This window comes from Meriones unguiculatus, chromosome 12, assembly GCF_030254825.1.
Source record: "Meriones unguiculatus strain TT.TT164.6M chromosome 12, Bangor_MerUng_6.1, whole genome shotgun sequence".
In the NCBI taxonomy this organism is placed as follows: Eukaryota; Metazoa; Chordata; class Mammalia; order Rodentia; family Muridae; genus Meriones; species Meriones unguiculatus.
In genome coordinates, this window is record NC_083360.1 from 64,504,171 (window position 1) to 64,527,207 (window position 23,037).

Below are 23,037 nucleotides of genomic sequence, written 5' to 3' on the forward strand. Positions count from 1 at the left end.
GATTAAGATGGAAACAAAACCTATCATGTATTTAAGAAGTAGAAAATGTAGTTTTTGAGAGGAAAAATTACAGCTGCAAACAACTTTATAAAAGAGCTCTCAAATGCACAGTCTAACTTTAAACTGGAAAGAGCAAGGGGAAAAATAATTGAGCACAAAGTTAACAGAAGGAAGAGACTAGTAAGAACTAGGAAAGGAATGATTCAGAGAAAAAGAATAGAAAACAGGACAAAAATCAGTGAAAATAAGCTAATTGATGAATCTTTAGTTAGACTAGTAAGGAAAACAAAATAGAAATATTTTATAACTCTGACTACAGAAACGTGGCTGATTACTGAGAAGTGATCCAAATCACAAGTGAATACTCTGAACAATTATATGCTAAGATAAGAAGTTAGATAAGCTGTACTAAATGGAAATTCCTGAAAGGCAACTACCCACCAAGACTGAGTCATGGAGAAACAAAAAATCCAAACGAACAACAAGGAAGACAGTTAATTAGTAATCAAAGACCTCCCAACCAGCAGAATGCCAGGACCATATGGCTTCCCCATTGCTTGGCCCAACATTTAAATAAGAATTAATGCCAGTTCTTCTTGAACTTTTTCACAAAAAGAGAGAGAGAGAGAGAGAGAACGAAAGAAAGAAAGGAAGGAAGGAAGGGAAGGAAGGAAGGAAGGAAGGAAGGAAGGAAGGAAGGAAGGAAGGAAGGAAGGAAGAGAAAAAGGACTGAACACTTCCATACTTTATTTACAATGTCAGTATTACACTGAAAACAATATTAGATGAGGACACACCAAGGAAAGAAAATTACATTCCACTAATCAAGCATGGATGCAAACATTGTCCACAGAGTACTAGCAAGCCACATTAAAAACATCAATACACCTTGTTAAAATGGTATTTGGTCTGTGGATGGGTCAACTATGCAAATAAACATATATGCGATGCTAAATTAGCAGAATAAGAGAAAAGTCATATTGCCACCCACTAGATATAAAGAATTTTACCAAATTTAACATATTTTTGTGTTTAAAAACTCAACATATTAAATGTAGAATGAATGTATCTCAATATAAAAAACCCTTAGGTTACAGCTGACATCATATTAAATATGCTTTTTTTTCTGTAAAATCAGGACCAAGGCAAAAGGCTTAAAGAAAAAAAAATTATAGAAATCATAAGAGGAAAAAAAAATTACCTGTTGGCAAATTGTAGATTTAAAAAACCCGAGGACTATAGCTCAAAATAAACGAGTTCATGTTGAACTGTGGTCTAATGTTAATTACTGGCCCTCAAGATTTGGTTACTGCCCGCCAGATACACCCATCCTTGTTTCTGTAAACCTGCCTAAAACATTATACCTGATTGGTTCATTAAATGGCCTATACCTGGGCAGGGCAGAGTGGGATAGGCGTGGCTAAGGTTCCTGAGCCTTTGAGGACTGAAGAATCATGACAATCACCCGACAAACAGGAAAAGAGGAAGAAGGAGGAGACCGCATTGGTTTACAGTACTATGTGGGTAGAGGGAAAGGACTCCAATGATGGCGTGAAAAGGCCCAGATGAAGAATATAAGCAAGTACCGTGAGGTAATGGATGAAAGGTAGTCTAGTTGAGGAGGATTACGGTGGATGGCATTTGTTGGGGGCTGGGAGATGGTGGTGAGGATAGTGAGACAATGTAAGTCAAATATCCGCCCGGCCCAAGTTAAATAAGGCAATTAAAAATCTGACAGGTGTCTGTGTCTTCTTATTTGTGATAGCTGGTGAAATAATACCGCCATGATAATCATAATCAGAGAAGCCAGGTGGCTCCTTTAGCTCAGAGTACAAGCGGCTGCAGCCCTGACAGTTTCTTGCTCCAAATACAAGGGGTTGTAAAAAGAATTACCTTAGTTCCTTTTAACTTAATGGCTCAGCAGTGAACAGTGGCTTGCTGGAAGGAAAAGTCTCCATTAAGAAGGCCGATAAAACACTCCGGACTGCTTATCACTTCCTAAACTTAGTAACAGCAACATGCAAAAATGTACACATCTGGCAGGCAAAGCAGGCAGATATTCACAAACCTCACACACACACGCACACACACACTCAATAGACAAAACAAGGGAGCTCCCAGAGACACCAGTCATCCACATATATGTAAACACACAGGTATGAATACACATGTATACATACATATATACAGACAATTTGACAGACACATTTTTGAATGAAGCAGGTGGACTCAACAAATGTTTAATCCTGTCTTTGGTTTTTATATTCTCTAATATAAAAGTTTTCTATCTATGGAAAAATTAAAGCACTCAAAAATAGATACAATCATTACATAAAAGGGGAGTTACAGTAAGACTGTTGATCCTAATATCTAACTAGATAATTTGTTTATTATAAGTTTAAAGCAGTGGTTTTATCTATATGCTCATTATGAATTCAAAGCAGAAGTTTTATCTTCTTTTTTTTTTTTTTTTTTTCAATGCAGTTTATTCAGGAACATTGAACAATCCTCGGACCCCGGGGAAAGCCAGCCCACAGCTTAAATAGCCTCTGGGTAGCCAACCCAGGCGTGCCACGGGGGCAATGCAGATAGGTCCACATACATGGAAGCAAGCCAGATCCTCGGCCTTAGCCAAATGTGGAGTTGTTCCTGACAGAGAGCACTCACCATCGGGAAGGTGGAAGGCGGAAACCAGCTCCATCTTTAAGGCATAGCATTCTGCAGCTCTCTACAGTTCCCCCTTTTTGTTTTAGACGCATCAGGCAAGAGGAGAGGTCTGATCTCTGATATTAGAAATAAATTGGGACTTTGTACAGATGTTCATTTAGGTGTCATCCACCCAAAGAGCATCGGACCCGTCCGATACCTTTTTCTCAGAGGCGGGACCTGGGGCATCAACCCGCATGCAATCAGACATGCTCTTCTCTGGGTCCAAAGCGGCTGACCCTGAGTGCAGTGCTTAGCCTCGCATCCTGAGCGTATCATTTTAGCTTTTTATGGTATCCAACCATGCTTGGGGAGAATGTCTTGCTTCAATGGCTGTAAAGGCCTGAATGATCATGGCTGCATCACACTGTTGTGAGACTCTAATCTTGCATATTATTTGAAATGTGTATTGTGTTCAAAGCAAGAGATTTTTATGTCAAGGTTTTTCTATGAAACAGATGTATGTCTTGTCTTGTACAGACAACCATTTATTCATTGTTTCCATATTAATATGGTCTTTCTTATCGTGGTATACATCTGGGCCTTATCCTTGGACTAAACCTACAATGAATGTTATTTCCTTTGTTTTCCCTCTTGCTGTAAGCCAAGTGCTTGACATGTGAGGGTTCATAGAGCACCTAGCAATTTTTGTTACATTACATGAGGGTTTTTTCACATAAAAATAAATGTATTTTTAGTTTCTTTATACAAGCAAAATTGATAACATCAACTTAAATTTTGCACTAAAATAGAACAAAAAAGCAATCATTTACTTTTCAACACTATAGCCCTTTCTTCAGAAACAGTATCATTAAAATCTCTAATAACGAAAAATATTAAACAACACTGTTGGCAATCTGATATTGGGATACAAAGTTTGCATCTTTTCCTGAATTACAAGAAAAAAAATTTAAAAAGAAAAAGGGAATACAATAAGAATGAAAGTATCTATGAAATATTGAGTCTTTCAGGAGGGGGTTAAAATTAGTTGAATCAAGTCGGAAATTCTTTAAAATCCTCATCAGGGGTTATGAAATAATAAGTTCGTTTAAACAGCACTAAGAAGGTACATCTTCAAAATAATCTGCAGGAAAACTGCCCAACAGACTGAAGCAGTAAGCAGTGAGGGTCTCTGCCATGCCAGATATATGACACAAGCATGGAAAGGCAGTATAGCAACAATAAGCAGTCTTGAGGCAAAATCCTTGGGGCCTTGCCTACACCAGAAATACACCCATTTGTCAACCATGCAAAAACGAGTGGGCTGCCTCCAGCAAGTTTACTTTCTTGCTTCTGCCAATCCAGTATGCAATTGCTCCCAGCAGTGATGACAGGTGAGAGGCAGCCAGCTTATATCTCCAGAGACGGGCACCAGAGAGTCAAGAGGACTTTTTACAAAGCCTGTGAGAGACGTTTTGCATCCAAACCATAACAGATGGAAATGCCATCTACTTTGACCTGGGTGTAGGTTAGCTAAAGTTCTCACTTAGTAATACCTTATAAAACTACACTTAAGACATATGTTTTTCACTGTGTAGAAATATGACCTCAGAAGAACTAAAAATATTCATCATTAGTTAATAATATACATGGGAATTAATGAGGACCCACCTGTACAGACAACTGCCACCTTCTTTAAAATGTCTCAAAAATGTAGGCTGGATCAATGGATAATAGGTACATGATAAATCAAATATACAAAGTTGATTGTCATATATAAGTTGTGGGTATATGTTCCCAAAACAGTTTTCAGCATTTCTGTATGTTTGACGTTCTTCTAATTGAATGTGTGGGGTGTTATTCTTAAGTCCCCTCTTCCAGAGTCTTTTGCAGAAGGATGACCACAGAGTCTTTTTCCAGGGCACTAATTTGAGTCACAACCTAAAGAAAATCTCAGCTGTGAAATATAGAAAAGGAATACAGTTTGAAGGTTCATCAATTCAACTACTGGCTAGTTAGATTTTTATCAACTAAAGTTAGGTCATCAGGGAAGAGAGAATCTCAATTGAAAAAAAAAAAAATGCCCGCATCATCTTGATCTGTCAGCAAGTCTGTGAGGCATTTTCATGATCAACAACTGATGTGGGAAGGCTGAACCCACAGTGAGTAGTGCCGTGTAAGAAGGTAAGATAAGGGAGCTATGAGAACATGACAGTAAGCATTGCTTCCCTATGGCTCCCACTTCCCTTCCAGCCTCCAGGTTCCTGCCTTCAGTTCCTGCCTTCAGCTTCTGCCTGGACTTTGACCTTTCTATCCCCAAGCTGCTTGTGGTCCTGGTACTTATCCTAGCAGTAGAAACATAACTAGGACAACTCCATAAAATTTTTATTCTCCATGAAGCAATATAATTGACAAAAGAATAAATAAAAAAAGAATAAAAAAAAGTTAAGCCTATTCAATAGGCAAATGTAATTTCACTAGCATAGTGTAAATTACTAAAAAATAACTGAAAATGCCAATGAAAATATAGGTATGTCAAGGCTGATTCTCCACTTGATTTTGTAATGCTAGAAATGAGATTTTGAAACTTTAAAACAGTCATAAAAGCAAAATGCAGTGAAGTATCAAATTGGTGTTTGCTAATACAGTGGAGAAACAGATACTTCACTGTATTTTGCGTGTTTGTGTGTGTGCATGCGTGTATGCATAACAGCTACACTTTATGGTACTTTCACTTTTTGCTTTGTATCAGAGAGCTGCTGAAGTAATATATGAGGATAACTATTGTTGAAATAGCCCAACATCTAGCCAGCCTGCCTTGGGCTCCCAAAGCCATTCTTGTATCACCACACCAAACTCTAGTCATGCAGAGTAAAATGTACTTTTGCTTATTTGCCTACATGAGTGACATTCATTAGCACTTGTTGGTTTCTCAAAGAAAAAATTTAAAGACTTTTATGACATAATTCCAGCTTTCTTATATGCTTTCAATCCATCCTACCTTATAGTGTTATAACTGTTATAAGTGTTATAGTGTTAAGACTGTTATTCATCTTGTTCTTATCAAGTTTTTCCTAAGTATTTCTAATTTAGTTGTAGTAAAATATTACAGAAGCAACTTTTTCAGTGATCATCTATCATCACCATGTGTAACAATTAAACTCATTATGCAACATCGTATTACAATTAATAAGTGAATACTATGTTTCCAGATAAATAAAACTATCTCATCTGCTCAATTGGGCTTTATCATCAGAGCAAGTAGCTTGCCCGCTGCAAGACCAACTATGATGCCGGTTAGCATATCTGAAGCTGAACATAGAGAGCTTTAGTTAATAAAGAAAGGTAGTTAAGAGGTGATTTAAGAGGATTTTTATTACAGAATGACAATGGGCAGATAGCCCATTCTCTTCCAAAATAAATAATACCAGAGTAACCTTAATAAAAATGATTTGCTAGTGCATTCACATTTTTATGTTTTGGCCATTTTGTCTTCATTATAACTTCCATATGAACCCATGTTCTTTCCAATATGTTTTAGTCTTTGGTCAAAGAGTTACAAAGTGATGTCCATGGGACAAGATATCAAATCAGAGAGCTTAAGAAGATGCAGAAAAACAGACATGCTTGTAAAATCTCAACTCATAAAGCCCAGACCTTGGCAGCTTCTATCCTGAATATTTCACAGTCAGACCTAGAGGAATTATTGGACACAGAAAATGAAGTGGTAAGATTGCTTGAATATTCATTAATAAAGGGTTTGCTGTATTTTTAACTGAATGTATTTTTTGTCTTATAATTCTTAGAATTTCATTTTATGGGAATATTGTCAAGTTGTCAAAAAAAGATAAACATAGAATACCATGTCAACACCTTTAGAGGAATTCAATATATAATATAAAAATGAGTCAAGTATGTAACAGGAAAGAATAACAGACATAATAAGCAATTAGGAAGATTCTTCCTTTCTCCTCCATTCTCTTTAGCTAATTATATTATTTATCTTGTAAAGATACTATATATAGATATATGTTATATATCTTGTAAAGATATTATATATCTTTACTAATAATATTATATATCTTGTCGTTGTTGGTATATGTGTGTGTATGAGAGAGAGACAGACAGAAAAAGTGAGACAGACAGAGAGAGGAAGAGAAAGAGACATAGAAGAGAGAGAGAGACTTACTTTTGTTTGGAGCAAAGTCCTTAAATGTTGCCCAGGCTGGTCTCCTCCTGGTGATCCTCCTATTTCAGCCTCTAAAACCCTTTCAAAGTACAGGTCTGTACAACCACACCCAGAAATAATCATAATTTTTTGGTTTATTTTATGTATATGAGTGCTTTGTCTTTGTGTATTTGTGGTGTCAGGAGGCGACATTGAAACCACTAGAGTTGGAGCTACGGACAGTGGTGTACCAGCATATTGGTGCTCTGAACCAAACTGCATTTTCTTCAGGAGTACCAAGTGCTCTTAAGTGCTTAGCCAGCCCTCACGGTCCAGTCCTCAATATTCTTAATTCAACAGTTTGACTAAATGCAGTTCAGTCAACTCACCATTGATTTGATGAAACAAAACAAAACAAAAACTCATATGTGACATTTATTTTTATGTATTAGATTTACTGGCTTTCTTGTCTGAATTTATAATCATTTTGATCATCCTATTTCTGGAAAATATTTTTTGTTTTAAGAAGGGTAAGATACTTTTATTTGAGTGGATTACGTTTCTGTCAGTGGTCTCAGGGGGAATGACCCTGGCTCATCTATGTCCAGTGGTACTCTTCAAACCTGTAAAAGATGCCCGGTCTTGAGAATAGAAGTCTTTAATCATTTATTGTTTGGGAAGATTTAAGATAGGATTGTACCAATATTTGCTCAATGATAAATGAAGCCATAGACTTAAGTATTTGTATGCGAGCATCCTCTCTGACATGCCTGCCCTCCTGAGCATCTAGACTCTCTGCCGTAAGAAGATCTATACTAGAAAGATATTTAAACTGTCAAGAATTTTTGGAAAAGATCCAAAGGAATGCTGCCAAAATTATTTTCATCCTTTGAGTGAATGAGATGATGAGTCATTCTTATTTCCTAGTGTTATTTCCATTCGCTATTTCCTAGTCTCGGCATTTGTGCCATAGCATCTGTGACCGGATATAGAAGTAAAAGAATATTATCACATGTAGGATCAAACAAGGTACAAGGGAGCCAGCACAGCCGGAGTGAGGGTCTAAACTGTAGGTGGTACACATACCTAATTGGAGCTTAGGTTAACGGTGTGCTCCTGTGAGAGTGTGTGTGCATGTGCCCATGTCTTACACGCTCAGGTGCGGGCCCAGAACACTGCCATTGTTTGGAGTTAAGAGCATGCTCTCTCTGGGACACAAGTTAGAAAGACATCACACCATTTGAATAAGAGAATTATGTAACATTGTCTCCTTTACGTGTGTGACTCTAAAAGGTTCCTCTTAGTCCCAGAGACTGACAAAGCAGCACCAGTGCCTCTGAGCTGATGGATCTGATGACAGCTCTGCCTGCAGCCGCCTATGCCGTGCAGTTTGCAAACCCTCATGGAAATAAAGGGAACTTCAGTATAAACATGCTCTGAGCAAAATCGGGGCACCTTGATATATTCACTATGCTTAATTACAGACCAAAGTATATTTAGAATGAACTGTACATCCTTTAGAGACTAAGGGGCTGATGCCTTGCCTGAGTTATGTTCTATAAACTGCATTCATCTGTAATAAATTCATGTTAACGTATGAGAGTCTGTGAAGTGCCCAGCATGAAGATTGACATGTAGTAAATTTCCAGTGTTAGCTTCTAAATGCTTCTAGTTTTTCACGTGTTGGTGTGTATGTGTGTGTGTGTGTGTGTGTGTGTGTGAGAGAGAGAGAGAGAGAGAGAGAGAGAGAGAGAGAGAGTGTCACTGCATAGACCAGAAGGTAGAGCTGTATTTCCTGGAGCTGGACTTACAAGCTGTGTGAGTCACCTGACATGGATGCTGGATGCTGGGAACCAAACTCAGGTCCTCTGCAAGAGCAGCAAATGCTCTTAACCACTGAACCATCTTCCCAGCCCTGCATTGTCTTTTTATTATGTTACGTGTTTTTTACTCCCATTCATCCCTATCTTGAACCACACTGTGAAAACTGAAAAAAAAATTCCTAATTTATTATAAAATCGATAAATATAACTATAGCTTCTATATATATGTAATAACAAATTAAATATTAAATAGTGTGTATTTAAATATTTCACCTTAGAAGAGATGGGCCATTCTTGGTTTCTATTAATGCATTCAATATCTAGCTGAATCTAGCAGAATGAGTAAGTTCATATCAGTTAATGCACGTGTTTTTATTTTTCTTAGGAAATTGAAAAGACCAAGATAGAAGCTGAAAATGACAGAGAATGGCTGTTGTATATTCAGAAACTTCTTGAAGGACAGGTATTTCATTCTTGTGCTTTGTATATTAAAAGTTCCAAATAAATATTCCCTGTCTCACAATTGCAGACACCCTTATTTACTTCTGTTAGGTAAAGAAGCATTCCAGGGTAGACAGGAAAGTTAACCCCCTATTTGTACTTTTGGACTTAACAAATGAAGCAAATGCCTTGAGAAGAGGCAACATGGGCCTCAGCAAGTGCATTAATTAAATTATTGAGTCAAGCTCTCTGCTTGCTAGAGTGAGAAGGATCCATTCTCCCAGACCTCTTAGGAAAAGAGATTCTTTATTAGTGTCTTTAAAGTTGGAAGTTGATATGGACACCTGAGGAGTTCATGGGTTTCGGTGACCTTTTACTGTGGACCTGTTTCCAGTCAATTCATGTTTTCCTCACAGCCAGACAGCTGTTTATTACTGTGTCTTCCCGCATTCTCTACAATATTTTCTACTGAGACCTCGAGCAGCTTGTTAGTGGGAAGTAAATATTGATTTGGCATCCTGTCAATGCAGAAAGAATGAAAAAATTTCCACCAGAGGCCCCTCAAACATTTTCCTATCGACGTTTTCTGGGCTGAGTAGAAAGCTGCGTAGAGGATGACAAGGCCAAGACGAGCTGAGTCCCTGCGGGCTCTATTGAGGCTGCTACTGTGACCAGTGTGATATTCTTTTTCTCCCCTTTCAAGTATTTTTTTAATACACACATGGTCTGCTGGGATGCGCCCCTCTTGTAAGTGATCAAGGGTAGTTTATTGGCAGGTGAGAGCCCTACTTTTCTAGGCATAGCCAGCTTTTGTTTTGACATCACTGACAGCATGTAATGTATTCTAAAACTTTTTCATTATAGTCTTTATTTTTTGCTCACCCTAATTGTTTATTTGAAAACCAACCTGAAATAAATAAAAGGTAAAAGGTAATTGGCAAAATGGAAAAGGAAAAACTCCATCAGTCAGTGATTTTTCAAAGATACTGTGACTGTTTCCGCTAAGATTAAAAACAGAAGTTGATATTAATTGTTGGTATTTTGTATGTGGATCACCAGGTAGCATTTCCTGTGTTTTCAGTAAAGTCAAGAATAAAGCAATAAAAAGAGTAGAGATGTAGCTCACTGGCTGAGTGCTTGATTAGTATAGAAAGGAGTCCAACCACCAGCACCAAGACAAGAAACAAAGAACGATAAGTAAATGATACATTATCCACTCATATTCTTAGTCTTTATATATTTTTGAAACATTATCTGAAACTGCTTCTGTAATAGAATATGTTTGGTGACGTTTTGGTTAAAGTTTGAATACATATGCACAAGTGTGAGACAAGGCCTTTATAGTGACAGCTTGTTTTGAAGAAGAGAGGTCATTTCTTTTTCTTAAGATGTGCTTTTATTTTTAATCATGTGTATGTTGGAGGTTCATGTGCATACAAGTGCAGGTGCCGTGCCTACAGAGGCCAGAGGCACCAGATCCCTCTGAGCTAAGCTTTTGGACAGTTGTAAGCTTTCAGTGTGAATGCTGGGAACCAATTTCAGGCCCTCTGCAACAGCAGTACGTATTCTTAATTGCTGGGCCATCATCTCTGCAGTCTGTAGAGCTCGTTTTTTAATCCTGTTGCTTGCCCAGGCTCTGCACAGTTCCTGGCACATGATGGAGTTCAATGACAGTTGATATAAACTGTTTTTTGGCTTAAAATGATAGAAATAAACTTGCAATGATTTTTTTAAGTGTTTGCCTTCTAACTAGGACCTTCTAGCTCCTTTAATTAGAAATTTTATCATCAATTATGTCTATAAAATAATAAATCAATGTTTAAATCTTGCTAAAGCTATATCGATATCAGTCCTCGTTTAGAGGTAGTTGTTGTCCATGTGTGTGTCCATGTGTGAGTGTGTGTGTGCCCGTGCCTGTGCACACTTGTGTATGTGCATCATCTTACATGTGTGGAAGAGTATGTAGGAAGTCTGAAGTACCAGTATACATGCTTATTCTATCCGGTTAATGTTAAAAATTCCCTGTTGAAATGGTATCAGACTGTTTAATACTGCAGTTTGATATAGTGCCTTTTTGTGCCACTGAGCCTGGACTCGGGGATATAATTGCCTGGTAGTATTGATTTAATTGCCCAGGTTTATTTGTGGTCTCCTAATTATTGACTGGAGGTAAATTTAATGGAGCAGCCTTTATGAACACTGAGAAGTGCTGCTGTTGCTGCTGTACATAATGAACTGCATCATATGCCTTTAGATCGTTTTTCAAGCTAATTTTATTCTGCTGTGACAGTATGAAAACATTTAAAAAGTCAAAGACTTTTATTTTTATTACTGACATAGGTGGTTTTGCTGATGTCTTTGAATTTTGTAAAAAAAAAAATAGGCATTTCAATGGTTGCACTTGAATGTCACTTTATAATTATGCCCAAGAGAAAGATATATAAAACAGAAAACATCTCTTTTCTTCTCTCTCTATCCCAGCAATATATTTGTCCTGTGTTTCCAAAAATGTTTCCTTTGCCACCTGTCTGAGATGCTGGCAGAGTTGTATGGGCAAAACTGTAAATATGTTTGGTTACTTTACAACTTCTGTCTTCTTGTGTATACATTTCTACAACATTCAAGCTATGTAGTAAGTGACCATATTCCCTGCACACTACCTGATTTGATTCTGGTATAATAGTCTTAAAATCTTCAAAAGATGAAAGTAGAGGATTATTTTTGTCTTCCCTCCTTCTGTGTTGTTTGGTGCTGTACAGTAGAATCCTGAATATTTAGACCAATCAGCCCTGATGATACGTTCACCACAAAATAAAAAGCCCATTTTTCCCATGTGGCGTGGTGAAGCTATACAGTATGATATACATTACTGTCATTGGCTAGAGAGTACCAGAATGAAAAGTTAGATCCTTTTATACATATATATATACTTAATTACAGAGTGTAAGCACATAGCCTCACTATTTTATTTAGTTGTAACATAGCTAGTAGTTCCATGTATTTGATTTTTGTTGTTGTTGTTGCAGTTTGCAGATTCCTAGTAAGAACCACAATGACAAATAGCTTTTAAGGTCCACTTTCATTTATCTATGGTATGAAGGTCTTTATTTTAAAATGTTCACTTATGTTTTTTTTTCATATTGATATTTTTAAGCTTATGAGACTAAGAAGTGAAAAAGAGAAGAACTCCTAAAAATTGTTTCATGTAGTTTAAGGAGCAGATGAAAGCAGAGCTGGACCAGAAAATTCTGGAATTTGAGCAGGAGCATACTTTAGAAAGATGCATGGCATCCGAGTGCAGGGCTGTGGAGAAGAAAGAGGTGAGGGCAGTGGGATCTCAGTGTGCCCCAGGCAGGGTAGGAAGAGAGCTGCCCACAGCATCCAGAGTTAGCGCACAACAGGCATGAGAGTATACAGCCAGCCCCAAATCAAAGATGGATTATTTCACCATGAGGAAGCTGACAGTGTGTTAAAGAACATAACCATCAAGAAAACCAGTGTGATGGAGGAAATATCCAACAGTGACTGAAACCAGAGAATTTCTTGTTGGTTAATAATATGTGGAGGGTTCTGTGTTTCCCAGCTTTTGTTGGTCTATCCTTAGTTTAATTAACCATTTAAGAAAACTTTTAACATTCTTATGTGCACAAAAAAAAAAAAAAAAAAGGATGAAAGCCCAGATACTTCCCTCAGACCTTATAAATGCTGAAGTTTAAAGTGTTCCATTTTCTCCAGTGTCCTCTCTAAAGTTATGCTTTTCTTCTGTAGATTGCCTGGGAGTGTGGCAGTAGCAAGAGGTTGATAAACCTCCCTGGCCTTTGTAAATGGAGGGAACTATCAGTGCAAAGGTTAACTCTGAAGCCATCACTCCTGTGTGGCCGCTTGCTATACAGTATTTGTAGCATGTGTCCATTGCTCACATGCTGCCTGCTTATGTGCTCCCACACGTGCAAAGCCTCATGGTCATTCACAGACATTCCTTACAGCTAGCTTCACTAGCAAGATTTCAATTCTCCACTCAGTGTATTTTATGTAACAGCTTGAAGCCTGCTTTTGTTTCAGAAAACGGGCATTTTTTCTTACACTTAAAGTCTTTAAAATTATACTAACCTATATTATTGGCTTTGTGGTAAGTATTATTTTTGGTCTTAGCCATCTTTGGGTACTTTTATCAACTGAAAGACGTGTTTTGTGTTATAATAAAATCATTTATACTTTGTATTCTAAGACTGAGTCTAACCTGAATACCAGTTCTACTCAAGTTGTGATTAGTTCAAAAATGTTTACTGAGTACCTTTGCTATGTGAAAGCATCAGTCACCATGGGAGACAAAGGAGGTAATTCAGATCCTGAGTTTTAAATCTAAAACAAGAAAACACCAAGGACCCCATGAAAGTCAGAAGAAAACAGAACCCTTCAGTATCACTGAAGTAGCACTTTGGCTGCTACTCAGAAGACTAAACAGTGGAGTTGTGTTGCTTCTTGTTATACAGCTGGCAGAAAGCAGGCTCCTGAGCATATCTTGTGTTCATAGAGTTCTATAGACAGAAGTGAAAACTATCCCAATGCCTGTTGATGGATCTATAGATAAAAATCACACACGCACGCAAACATTCATACATACACACACACACACACACACACACACAACACACACACACTCACACCAGTTATTTTCTTCAGACAACAGAGGTAGTAAGCCTTCAGGAGCTTACAATCTATTATAGTCTTCTCATTATATAAATAGTTAACGTTATTTAGGGGCTCAATTGGGTACTAGGTATGAATACCATTGTTTAGATTATGCATTTGAAAAATAATTCAAGTAAAGAAGCAGCTTAATTTATATTAAAAAATGTTCAGCAGAGTCTGTGTTAACCGTAATCCTCTGCATTGTTACTTCGAGGTGGCCATGTGGGGGCAGAGATCAGATCTTGAGAGCAGATCACTCTTGAGTGACATTAGAGCCTGTGAGGTAAGGGAGTTTGCTATTACTTCTCCATAGCACCTGAGAACACAGAGAAGACTGCAGCCTACAGATCAGCCGTGCCCCTGAGAATTCTGCTTTTAGACATGCCAGCCAGCAGAGCTGTGAAATATAAATGCAGGTTCAAGCATGGTTCTGTTGCATGGTTTATGGTTCTGGTACAGTTCCCTGAACCAATTAGATAACTCTTCACTGTAAAGGTGGGAATAGCCATGTCCTCTACTGTATAGTTCTTGGCTTTGGAAAAATATTAGAAAACATTTACTGTTGATAGTGAATGTACTGATTGCTCTACTGTATGCTACCTTTGCAAGTAAGACAGGTTCTTATTGTTGAAATTCGTATACGTGTTGGGGAGGTGGGTTAAAGTACGCATGTGCAAGGCCTCTGTTCACTGAAAGTAGCACAGGTTCAAATTAGTATCATGGAGGTTTAGAGAAATGAGGTTGTTTCTGGGATAGTATCATTGTCCAATGAATTGTCTTGAAGATGAAGGGACATCTTTGGCCTATGAACATACATATCATTTTGGTTAAAATGTCTTGCTAGGCATGGGTCAGATAAGACCATTGTCTCCCATGGAAATTCTGATGATAACTGTTAGCCTGGTGCAGAAATTGCCAAAATAATACTCCACTATTCCACAGGATCCCAAAGAACAGCCTTATCACAGGCCTAGGATATTGTTGGGTTTGCAGTTAAGGCCTAGCTAACTTAAATATTCACACATTTTTCTTCCATCTTATATAACACACCTAGGACATAAAGAACAATTGCTAACAATTCTCTTCCTAAATCCTGAAGTATCACCATCTCCCAAGAACTCCATAAATAGGATATGTCACCAGTATCCTTTAAATGTTATCTAAGTATTCCCTGAAGCAGAAGAAAAAAAAATAACTTAAATGTCTTAACTATTTTAAGTTCTTGTCTATGGCTTTTGGAATAATTTCTAACATTTAAGTGATTATATATTATGGATTCTGCCAGAATTGAAGGTTGTCAGTTGCAGCTTTCTCTGTCAGCTTGCATCAGAACTCCAAGAGTTTGCATCTCTGGTTCATCAAGACCCAGATCTAGAGGATGAGGAAGATCTGGTATTGACTTGTGAAGGCGATCAGGATGAAGAACTGGGGGAGTTGGCGCTGGGGTACTTGCCGGGGGGAACCCTGAGCCTATTCTCAGTATCAGGGACAACATGTGCACCTTGACAGGAGCCTGCAGACAGGGGGAAGGAATAGGTCAACTTCTGGGAATCCTCCAATGACATTGGCCCTCATTGGTGGGCGGGGGGAGTTCTGGAACAGGGCTTGATGACTCAGGAGCACCTACCCCATCTCCCTATCCCCTCTCCATGATCTCTCCTCCCATTGTACGTATGGAGCAACCAGATCTTGGTCTTCCTATCCTCTCACACAGGAGAACATGGCAGTGACTCTAGCAGGTACCTCTGCAATGGGGCTTGGGCAGGTGTCTCTGGTGGGCCTACCGGAGGGACGGGCAGCAGTGACAAGAATAAGGTCTTTTTGAGCCACTGTTGGGAAGACATTCTCACATAAGAGTATGCGGACCAGCACATGAACATGCCTCTCAACCTGCGACCCTTTGGTTGCCCCGTGTGCAACAAAAAGTTCAAGATGAAACACCACCTGACCTGATCGAGCACATGAAGACACACATGAATCCTGTCGTGTCTACGCCAAGAAGTTCACGTGGGAAGACAGCTTCTTGCATCCTCGGGCACACAACACAGTCACCGATGGGCACAGGATGAGGACCTGGACCTGGACCTGGACGAGGGTCACCCACTGGGCCAGCATTGCAACCTAAAGAGAGTTTTCCAGAGCGGGTAGGGGCAGTGGATGAGGCAAATTTGGCCACTCCCCAGTCCCATAGGTGTGTTTGGTCCCCACTTACACAAGGTGGAGGTGGATTTCAGTGGGGCTGGAGGAACACACTGAAGGGCAGGCAGTTGGAGAGCTTAGTCTAAGGGCTCCGTGGGCCCCGGGTTTTTCCCACCACGCTATCTTCCCTTATCTCTGTGGACTTGTGTATATCTAGAGAAGGCATAGGTTGCACCAGCACCGTTACCAGTTTGTTCCATTCCCTGCCCCTTCCTCCCTCAGTATTCCAGGAACCAACCCTTTTTTTTTCTCCTTCCTTCTTCTTTCTTCTTTTTCCTTTTCTTCCTCCTCCTCCTCCTCTTACTCATTCTCCTTCTCCTCTTCTTCTCAACAGGCCCCATCTTTGTGGAGTAGGGCTAACAATATGAGGGAGGTAAAGGAGCATTTTAAACATCCTGGGGTCACAGGGTCAGGTTGTGCTTGTTTGTGTCTGAAGTTTGTGTTTGTATTGTGGGACGGGCCTTTTGATCCTACGATTGTTCTTTCTCCTCTTGAAGGACACTCCCCTTATTTCTGTTCTTTCCCACTCCTGCCCTGGGGAATCCACAACTGGGTTTTCATGAGAGTGTGTGAAGACAAGGAATGAGTTGCATAGTATAGGTTTTCATTTTTAACGGTGATTAAAATATTTATTGGTCACTTTAAAAAGTATAGATAGATAGATAGATAGATAGATAGATAGATAGATAGAGATATTTATGTAGATAATGTAATAGTAGTTGCTCAAGGGTCTTGTCATTTGGGGCCTCGTGCTTGCTAGACAAAAAAAAAAACAAGTCTTTATTACTATGCATTCTTTAAAAGCTAATATTAATTCCCTGATGACTTAATTATCAAATTAATAAAACTGAAAGTTTCATCAAGTGTAACTCCTTTATGCATTCAGATATGCTATTTATCAAAGCAAAGAATTTGTTGTTATTGTATTCAAAGAGGAAGTGTATTCTTTTTCTTATTCTAATGTTCTTTTCCCACATTTCTAAAGATGAATCCTGTATGCTGTATATATATATATGTATATATTTATTATCATTTTTTTCTACCTAGAAATAATATTTCAAACAACCTCTTAAGTGGTTATTAGACATATAGGAAAAACATACGAAAATCTGTACTCCCAAGGAAGCTAAACAACTTTTTCCTTTCCTAAAAAGGAAACCATTTAATTCTGCCTTAAATATGCATCATTCTATTAAATGAAGTTGCGGTATCATTCTCTTCAGGGCCTTCCAGGGCTCAATTTTGTTTGTTTGTTTGTTTTGTTTGTTTGTTTGTTTGTTTTGTATTCTAATGTTCTTTTCCCACATTTCTAAAGATGAATCCTGTATGCTGTATATATATATATATGTATATATTTATTATCATTTTTTTTCTACCTAGAAATAATATTTCAAACAACATATATATCTTATATTCATTTGTACCTTAAAAACTAAAGAAATGTTCTATTTAGACACTTCTCTGGTAAATTTTAGATGAGAGAGATGTACAAAGCTCTTGAGTTTTGGGGAAGTAGGCATACATCCAGACTGTCTTTTGGAAAAGGCTAGTTAGAAAACAGGAAACGATTTAAAGATCTTAGCTAATATTTTCTCTTCTTACCTATTCAGATTCAGGAAAGAACCATGTTGATTGACTTGATCGCAATCCTTGGCTGAACATGTGTAGGGCATATACTGTCTTTGCTCAGTACTGACTAGGGACACCATCAGTGCTTGTCCTAGCACAACAGAAAACCTAACTCGACTTTTCTCTAGGGAGGATGTATGAGTACTCTTAAGTATTTTAACATATTTAGGGAAATAAAAGTAGGGTTTTTTCCTGGTCAGTCAGAAGGACAAACCCAAGAATTACTTAATGAATTTCCTAATTTTGACAGACCTCTCATGTGATGTAACAGGAACAAGATAACAAAAAATAAGTCAAACTGCAGGAAGTATTCAAGGCAATAATCCAAACATTCTTATTCACAAGCCATAACTATAGGGAATATGTCCACATTCCGCCAGCAAGCCAATGGGAACAATAAAACTACCAGCAAAGTTATATCAATTATGAAATTTAAAAATGTTCTCACATTTCATAAACTCAGCAGTTTCTGAAACATGTGTATTACACTTTGATATCCCAAACAAACTTTAACAACTTAATCAATGGGTATACTTTTGCCATTTTTTTCTTGCTGAAATTCTATCCTGCAACTCTTGAGATATTGGGCTCTCATACAGACATGTGTATTGATAGTTCTCTCTCATTCTTTTATGAGTGATGAACATATAGTACCACTACTGTGGGCCTGCATGCCCTGGAGATGACTGTAACCTGCTATTGATCAGCTGATTGAAGATGAATGGCTTAGCTGCTTGTATTGCAGATTACATCATTAACATGGTCAGTAAACCATGAATTGTTCAATAAGGCGTTTATCTTTTTTCATTTTACTTCTGCTCTTTTATCATTTTTATTAGAAAAGACAAAATTACCTACACTAACTAGGAAGATCTGTTGAAAAGTGATCCATTAGAGTACCATTATGACTTCAGAGTTACATATACCTTAATGATATTTAGTCTGTGGTTTTCCTCAAACCGGTTTCTTTCCAGTTTTTTATTACTTTATTATATTTGTGTATTTATGTGTAAGCATACAGGGCATATGGTGTGTATCTGTGTCTGTGTGTCTGTGTAGGTCAGATGACAACTTGAGTGCTCAGTTCTCCCTTTCCATTGAGAGGATTCTGGGAATGGAACTCAAGCTTCATACCAAGCGCCTTTACCTTCTGAGCCATCTTATCAGTCCTTATAAATGTTTTGAACTGAAGAAAATACAGAGTTTTGATAATGTTTTTGTTCTCTTACAGCTTCCTTTTGCCTCATATTTACTAGAAGCAGTATTGGAGAAAATAAATGAAAACAAGAAACTAACAAGGATAGTTCACAGTTACGAAAGGCAGTTTTAAAGTTTTAGTAGGTCTGTTTTCAAATGTGAGGACTTCATGCACTGTGGTTATAAACAGATATATCTGCTCCAGATACCAATGGACAGCTTCAATTCAAAAATAAAAAGTTGCTGAACAAGTGAAACGAAGTGAGTGGCTGCTGAAAAGGAAAGTCTGGCATTTGCTTGGTGGATATTACAAGTCAATGCAAACTTAAAAATGACTTCCCTCCAGTACATAAGAAGAGACTAGAAAAAGCTTGTTACATACAGATTGGTCTGGGTATAAATGAAAAAGACATGAACAAAGTGCTTAATATTCTAAACTTTATATGAAAACTAGATTTTTATATAAAACTGTTAATGGCCTGTTGTGACCCAGTGAACAACACATTTGCATGGTGAGAAAATATAAAGTGAATTATCAAATATGAAGGAGGATTATTGGAATGAAGCAAATTGTTGGTTCCATGTATCTACTTTTGTTGACATACTGGGTTATACAAGAGATACTGTACTTTTCTAGAACTATATGGAACAAATAAAAACCTTTTTCTCCTCTCTCTCCTTGTACAGTCATATAACTCAACAAAAGCCAGAACTCCAGTGGCTAATGTTGGGCTAGACCTAGCAGAGCTTCTACCATTGATTTACAGTGCCCTCTCACCACGACGAGAACATTGTATCTGTTTTCTGAACATCCGCCTCATTGCACTTCCTCCCTGAGTTCTTGTCACACACCCTTGGTGCCTCTGAGTCACTGAGCTTTGTCCTCTACACCTGCTTTTGGTGTCTTGCCTTTGTAGAATACTCTCTGTGTAACTTTACTCATGCCTGTCTTCCATTATTTAGATTCACTGTACCAGTTCCCTCATAGATATATTCCTTGAATATCTTACTATTTAACATGAAATTATCTGTTTTTAATATGATCGCTTCTTTGTTTTATGATTTATTTTCATTTCCAGCTTTAGAATGTAGATTCCATGAGATTAAAATAGGTGTTGGCAAATTAAGGTCCATAGCCAGTTCTGGCCTGCAATCTACTTTTATATGGTCCACAGACTAATTTTTTTTACTTTATTAAACTGTTTAAAAACAATAGTTTTAGCATGTAAAATCATATGAAATTCAATTTTAATGTCTTATCAATAAAGATTTATTGAAATTCAATGATACTCATTTCTTTGCACACCACTTGACATAGCTTGAACACTATGGTAGAGGAGCTGATGACTTGCAGAAGTTGAATGTGGTTCTTTCCTTAGCAATGCTGCTCAGCACGCTACAGCCGCAATGACACAGTTTAACTCAGAAACAGTAGTGTGGAGTAACACATACTGAATTGCTAGAAGCTTAAAAAATGTTAGTTCATATTCAACCTGCCAGAGTCATTCAACTCACATACTTAAGACACAGGGCAGTGTGTTTAATTTTGTCCGGCACTGGATTACAGCTTCTTGTGTTTCTTATATGTGTGCACTGCTAAAAGAATGCAGTACACATAGATTCCAGAGGGAGCACGCCTCACAATGTCATCATTCAGAGAAGAGCATCAGTTTAAAATTATGCAGTTGGAAATATAACAACTCATCACTGGATTTTGTTGCAAAAATAAAAATAAAGCTATTCCAAAAGAAAGAAAACTAGGATACAGCAAGGAAGAAAGTGTGATCACCTGGAAAAAAATGGCTACTTATTAAGCTCTGATAACTTCTGAATTTCTTATGTGGTGAGATGAACTTTGCAGTGTGATTAAGGATCATGAGTGGAAAGTTTACTTGCACTAGCCATGTGGATTCACATAAAAAGGCAGAGTCAGATAGAGGAAGAAAGAGTGTCAGATAGGGGAAAGGTAGTCAGGGGAGGAGTTAAAATAGAGGGACAGGGAAGAGAGTCAAAGAGGAGAGAGACAATCAGAAGGAGACTGCACATTTCCAATTACAAGCAAAAGGACAGAGAATTTGAAAATGCTGCACTAGTGGTTTTAAATATGGAGGAAAGGGAGCAACCTTAAGCAAAGGAATTTAAGTAATCCTTGGAGATTAGAAAAGACAAGAAAATGTGCTTCCCTAGAAGAACCCAATATAGACTGATCAGCCCAGTGAGTTTGAGTGTGAACTTCCAGGACTTGGCTTAGTTTGTCTTGTTTCTCACTTTAAGCAGGGAAGTTTATGGTAGTTTATTAGTGCAAAAATAGAAAACCAATACAACTTGCTAAAATATTATTCATAACTGTATTTGTATGTTCATTTAATCACAAGATACACAGAAGGCTGAATCACTTCATTAACAAGCTAAAAAGTAAATACCATATAATAATAAGAATTGAGGTAGAAAAAGCGCTTGGCGAAAGTCAACAGAAAGACCAGCAAGATGGCTTGTGTCCACAACGACCAAATATATCTAGGCACAGGGTTTTTTTCTGAAACTGTTTCTCCAGCCAAGGACCATGTATGGATATAACCTAGAACCTTTGCTTGGACTAAGCTCGTGGTAGCTCAATAACCAATTGGTTTCCCATAGTAAGGGGAAGGCTCTCTGACCTCCCCACCCTCCAAGGGAGGAGAAGTTCTGCTAAGCCTAGAGGACTAGAGGAGGACTTTGCAGCCAGTCCTGAAGATATTTGATAAAACAGGGCCAGATGAAAGGGGAGGAGGTCCTCCCCAATCCGTGGACTTGGAAAGGGGCAGAGAGAAGTTGAGGGAGGGAGGGTGGGATTGGGAGGGAATGAGGGAGCGGGATACAGCTGGGATACAGAGTTAATAAAATGTAAATAATAATAAAAGATGGCTCGTGTAAGGGCACTGACCACCCTGAGTACAAACCTGTGCTCCCAGAATCCACATAGAAAGTAGATAACCAACTCCTACAAGTTGTCTGCTAAGCACATGCACTATGACATGTGCACACACTCCACACAAAACAAATGTTTAAAAAGCCACAAAACTAAAAAGGGACTTCAGAAAACAAAGATATTCCTCATTTGGTTAAGAACATCTTCAAAACCCGATTGCCAACATTGTGCAAAACAATGCAGACAACGCCTTCTCCTAAAGCCAGCAGTAAGGCAGGCACTTCATTCTGCCCTGAATACTCTTTCCAAACCTAACATGGAAGCATTCAGCCTGCACAACAAGGCAGCAAGAGGCAGTGAGAGGAAATACAATGCATACAGATTGGAAAGGAAGGAACTCTGTATCTAAAACAAGCAAACAGCAAGAAAAGAAAAAAGAAAATTCATCCAGATGCTGGTGTGCAAGATCAATGTAAAATGTCTCAGTTGTGTGTCTACACATTAGTTATAAATATGTATATAGCAAAATTATGATTGTCATTTTTCATGAATGACTTACTTAGGCTTGACTTTGACAAAACCTTCAGTACTTCAATATCAAAGCTATAAAACATGTAACAAATCAAAGGTTTAAATAAATGAGGCACACTAAAACTGTGAAAGGGAATATTCAGTGTAACAAAATGTGACAAAAATGTCTCCAAATTGACAGGTTCAACATGATATTCTAAGGCATACATGGCAAGGCAAGCTAAATATAACAGATAAAGAGCAGTGCAGTGGGAGATCACTCTACATTGCAAGTCGCATCATTTAGCTACACTAATAAGTGTGCAGTATTGGCAGAGGAATAAAATAGAAAACCAGAAATATGCCCAACCGGCTGTAGGCAGAGACTCAAACAATCCTAGAGAGGAAAAACAGCTACTTCAATAGATGATAGGAAACAGTTGCACATTCTTAAGAAAAAATAAAATTTGACCTCAACCTCAAACATTAGGACATAGACATAGAGGGAGTAAAGTGTTGGCAAGTGTTAGCAGCTGGGTGGAGGGACATCCATGTTTACCAAGAGTGTAGCCCTCGTCAAATCAACCATGCTTCAGTGGCAGGCCACACATCCGAGAATCCTCAAAATGGACAAAACGGTTTGATCTGGATGGGCTTAATTTTTAAAAAAACAAAATTGGACTGGTAAGGAAGAGGTTAATCTGGGAGGAATTGGAGGGTGAATATTATCAAATATACAGATGAATTCTCAAAGGAATTATAAATGTGTGTGTGTGTAGTAAGACACTCTGCTGTGCTACATAAGTGTCTGTAACTATAATCAT

General features: G+C 38.1%; 1 protein-coding gene across 4 annotated transcripts in view; it reads left to right on the plus strand.

Annotated features, from left to right (window-relative positions):
* Nucleotides 1–20,012, plus strand: part of Cntln (centlein) — a 284,691-nt gene extending 264,679 nt beyond the window's left edge. For 2 of the 4 annotated variants that reach the window (XM_060365802.1, XM_060365800.1), the window contains exons 24-26: nucleotides 6,188–6,373; nucleotides 9,023–9,100; nucleotides 18,830–20,012. In XM_060365802.1, coding sequence (XP_060221785.1) covers nucleotides 6,188–6,373; nucleotides 9,023–9,100; nucleotides 18,830–18,928 — 363 coding nt within the window. In that variant the 3' untranslated portion in view covers nucleotides 18,929–20,012. Of the gene's footprint in view, nucleotides 1–6,187; nucleotides 6,374–9,022; nucleotides 9,101–18,235 lie in introns of all 4 variants that reach the window. The other 2 variants (XR_009585147.1, XM_060365803.1) reach the window with 2 other exon arrangements.
* Nucleotides 20,013–23,037: the final 3,025 nt, after the last annotated feature.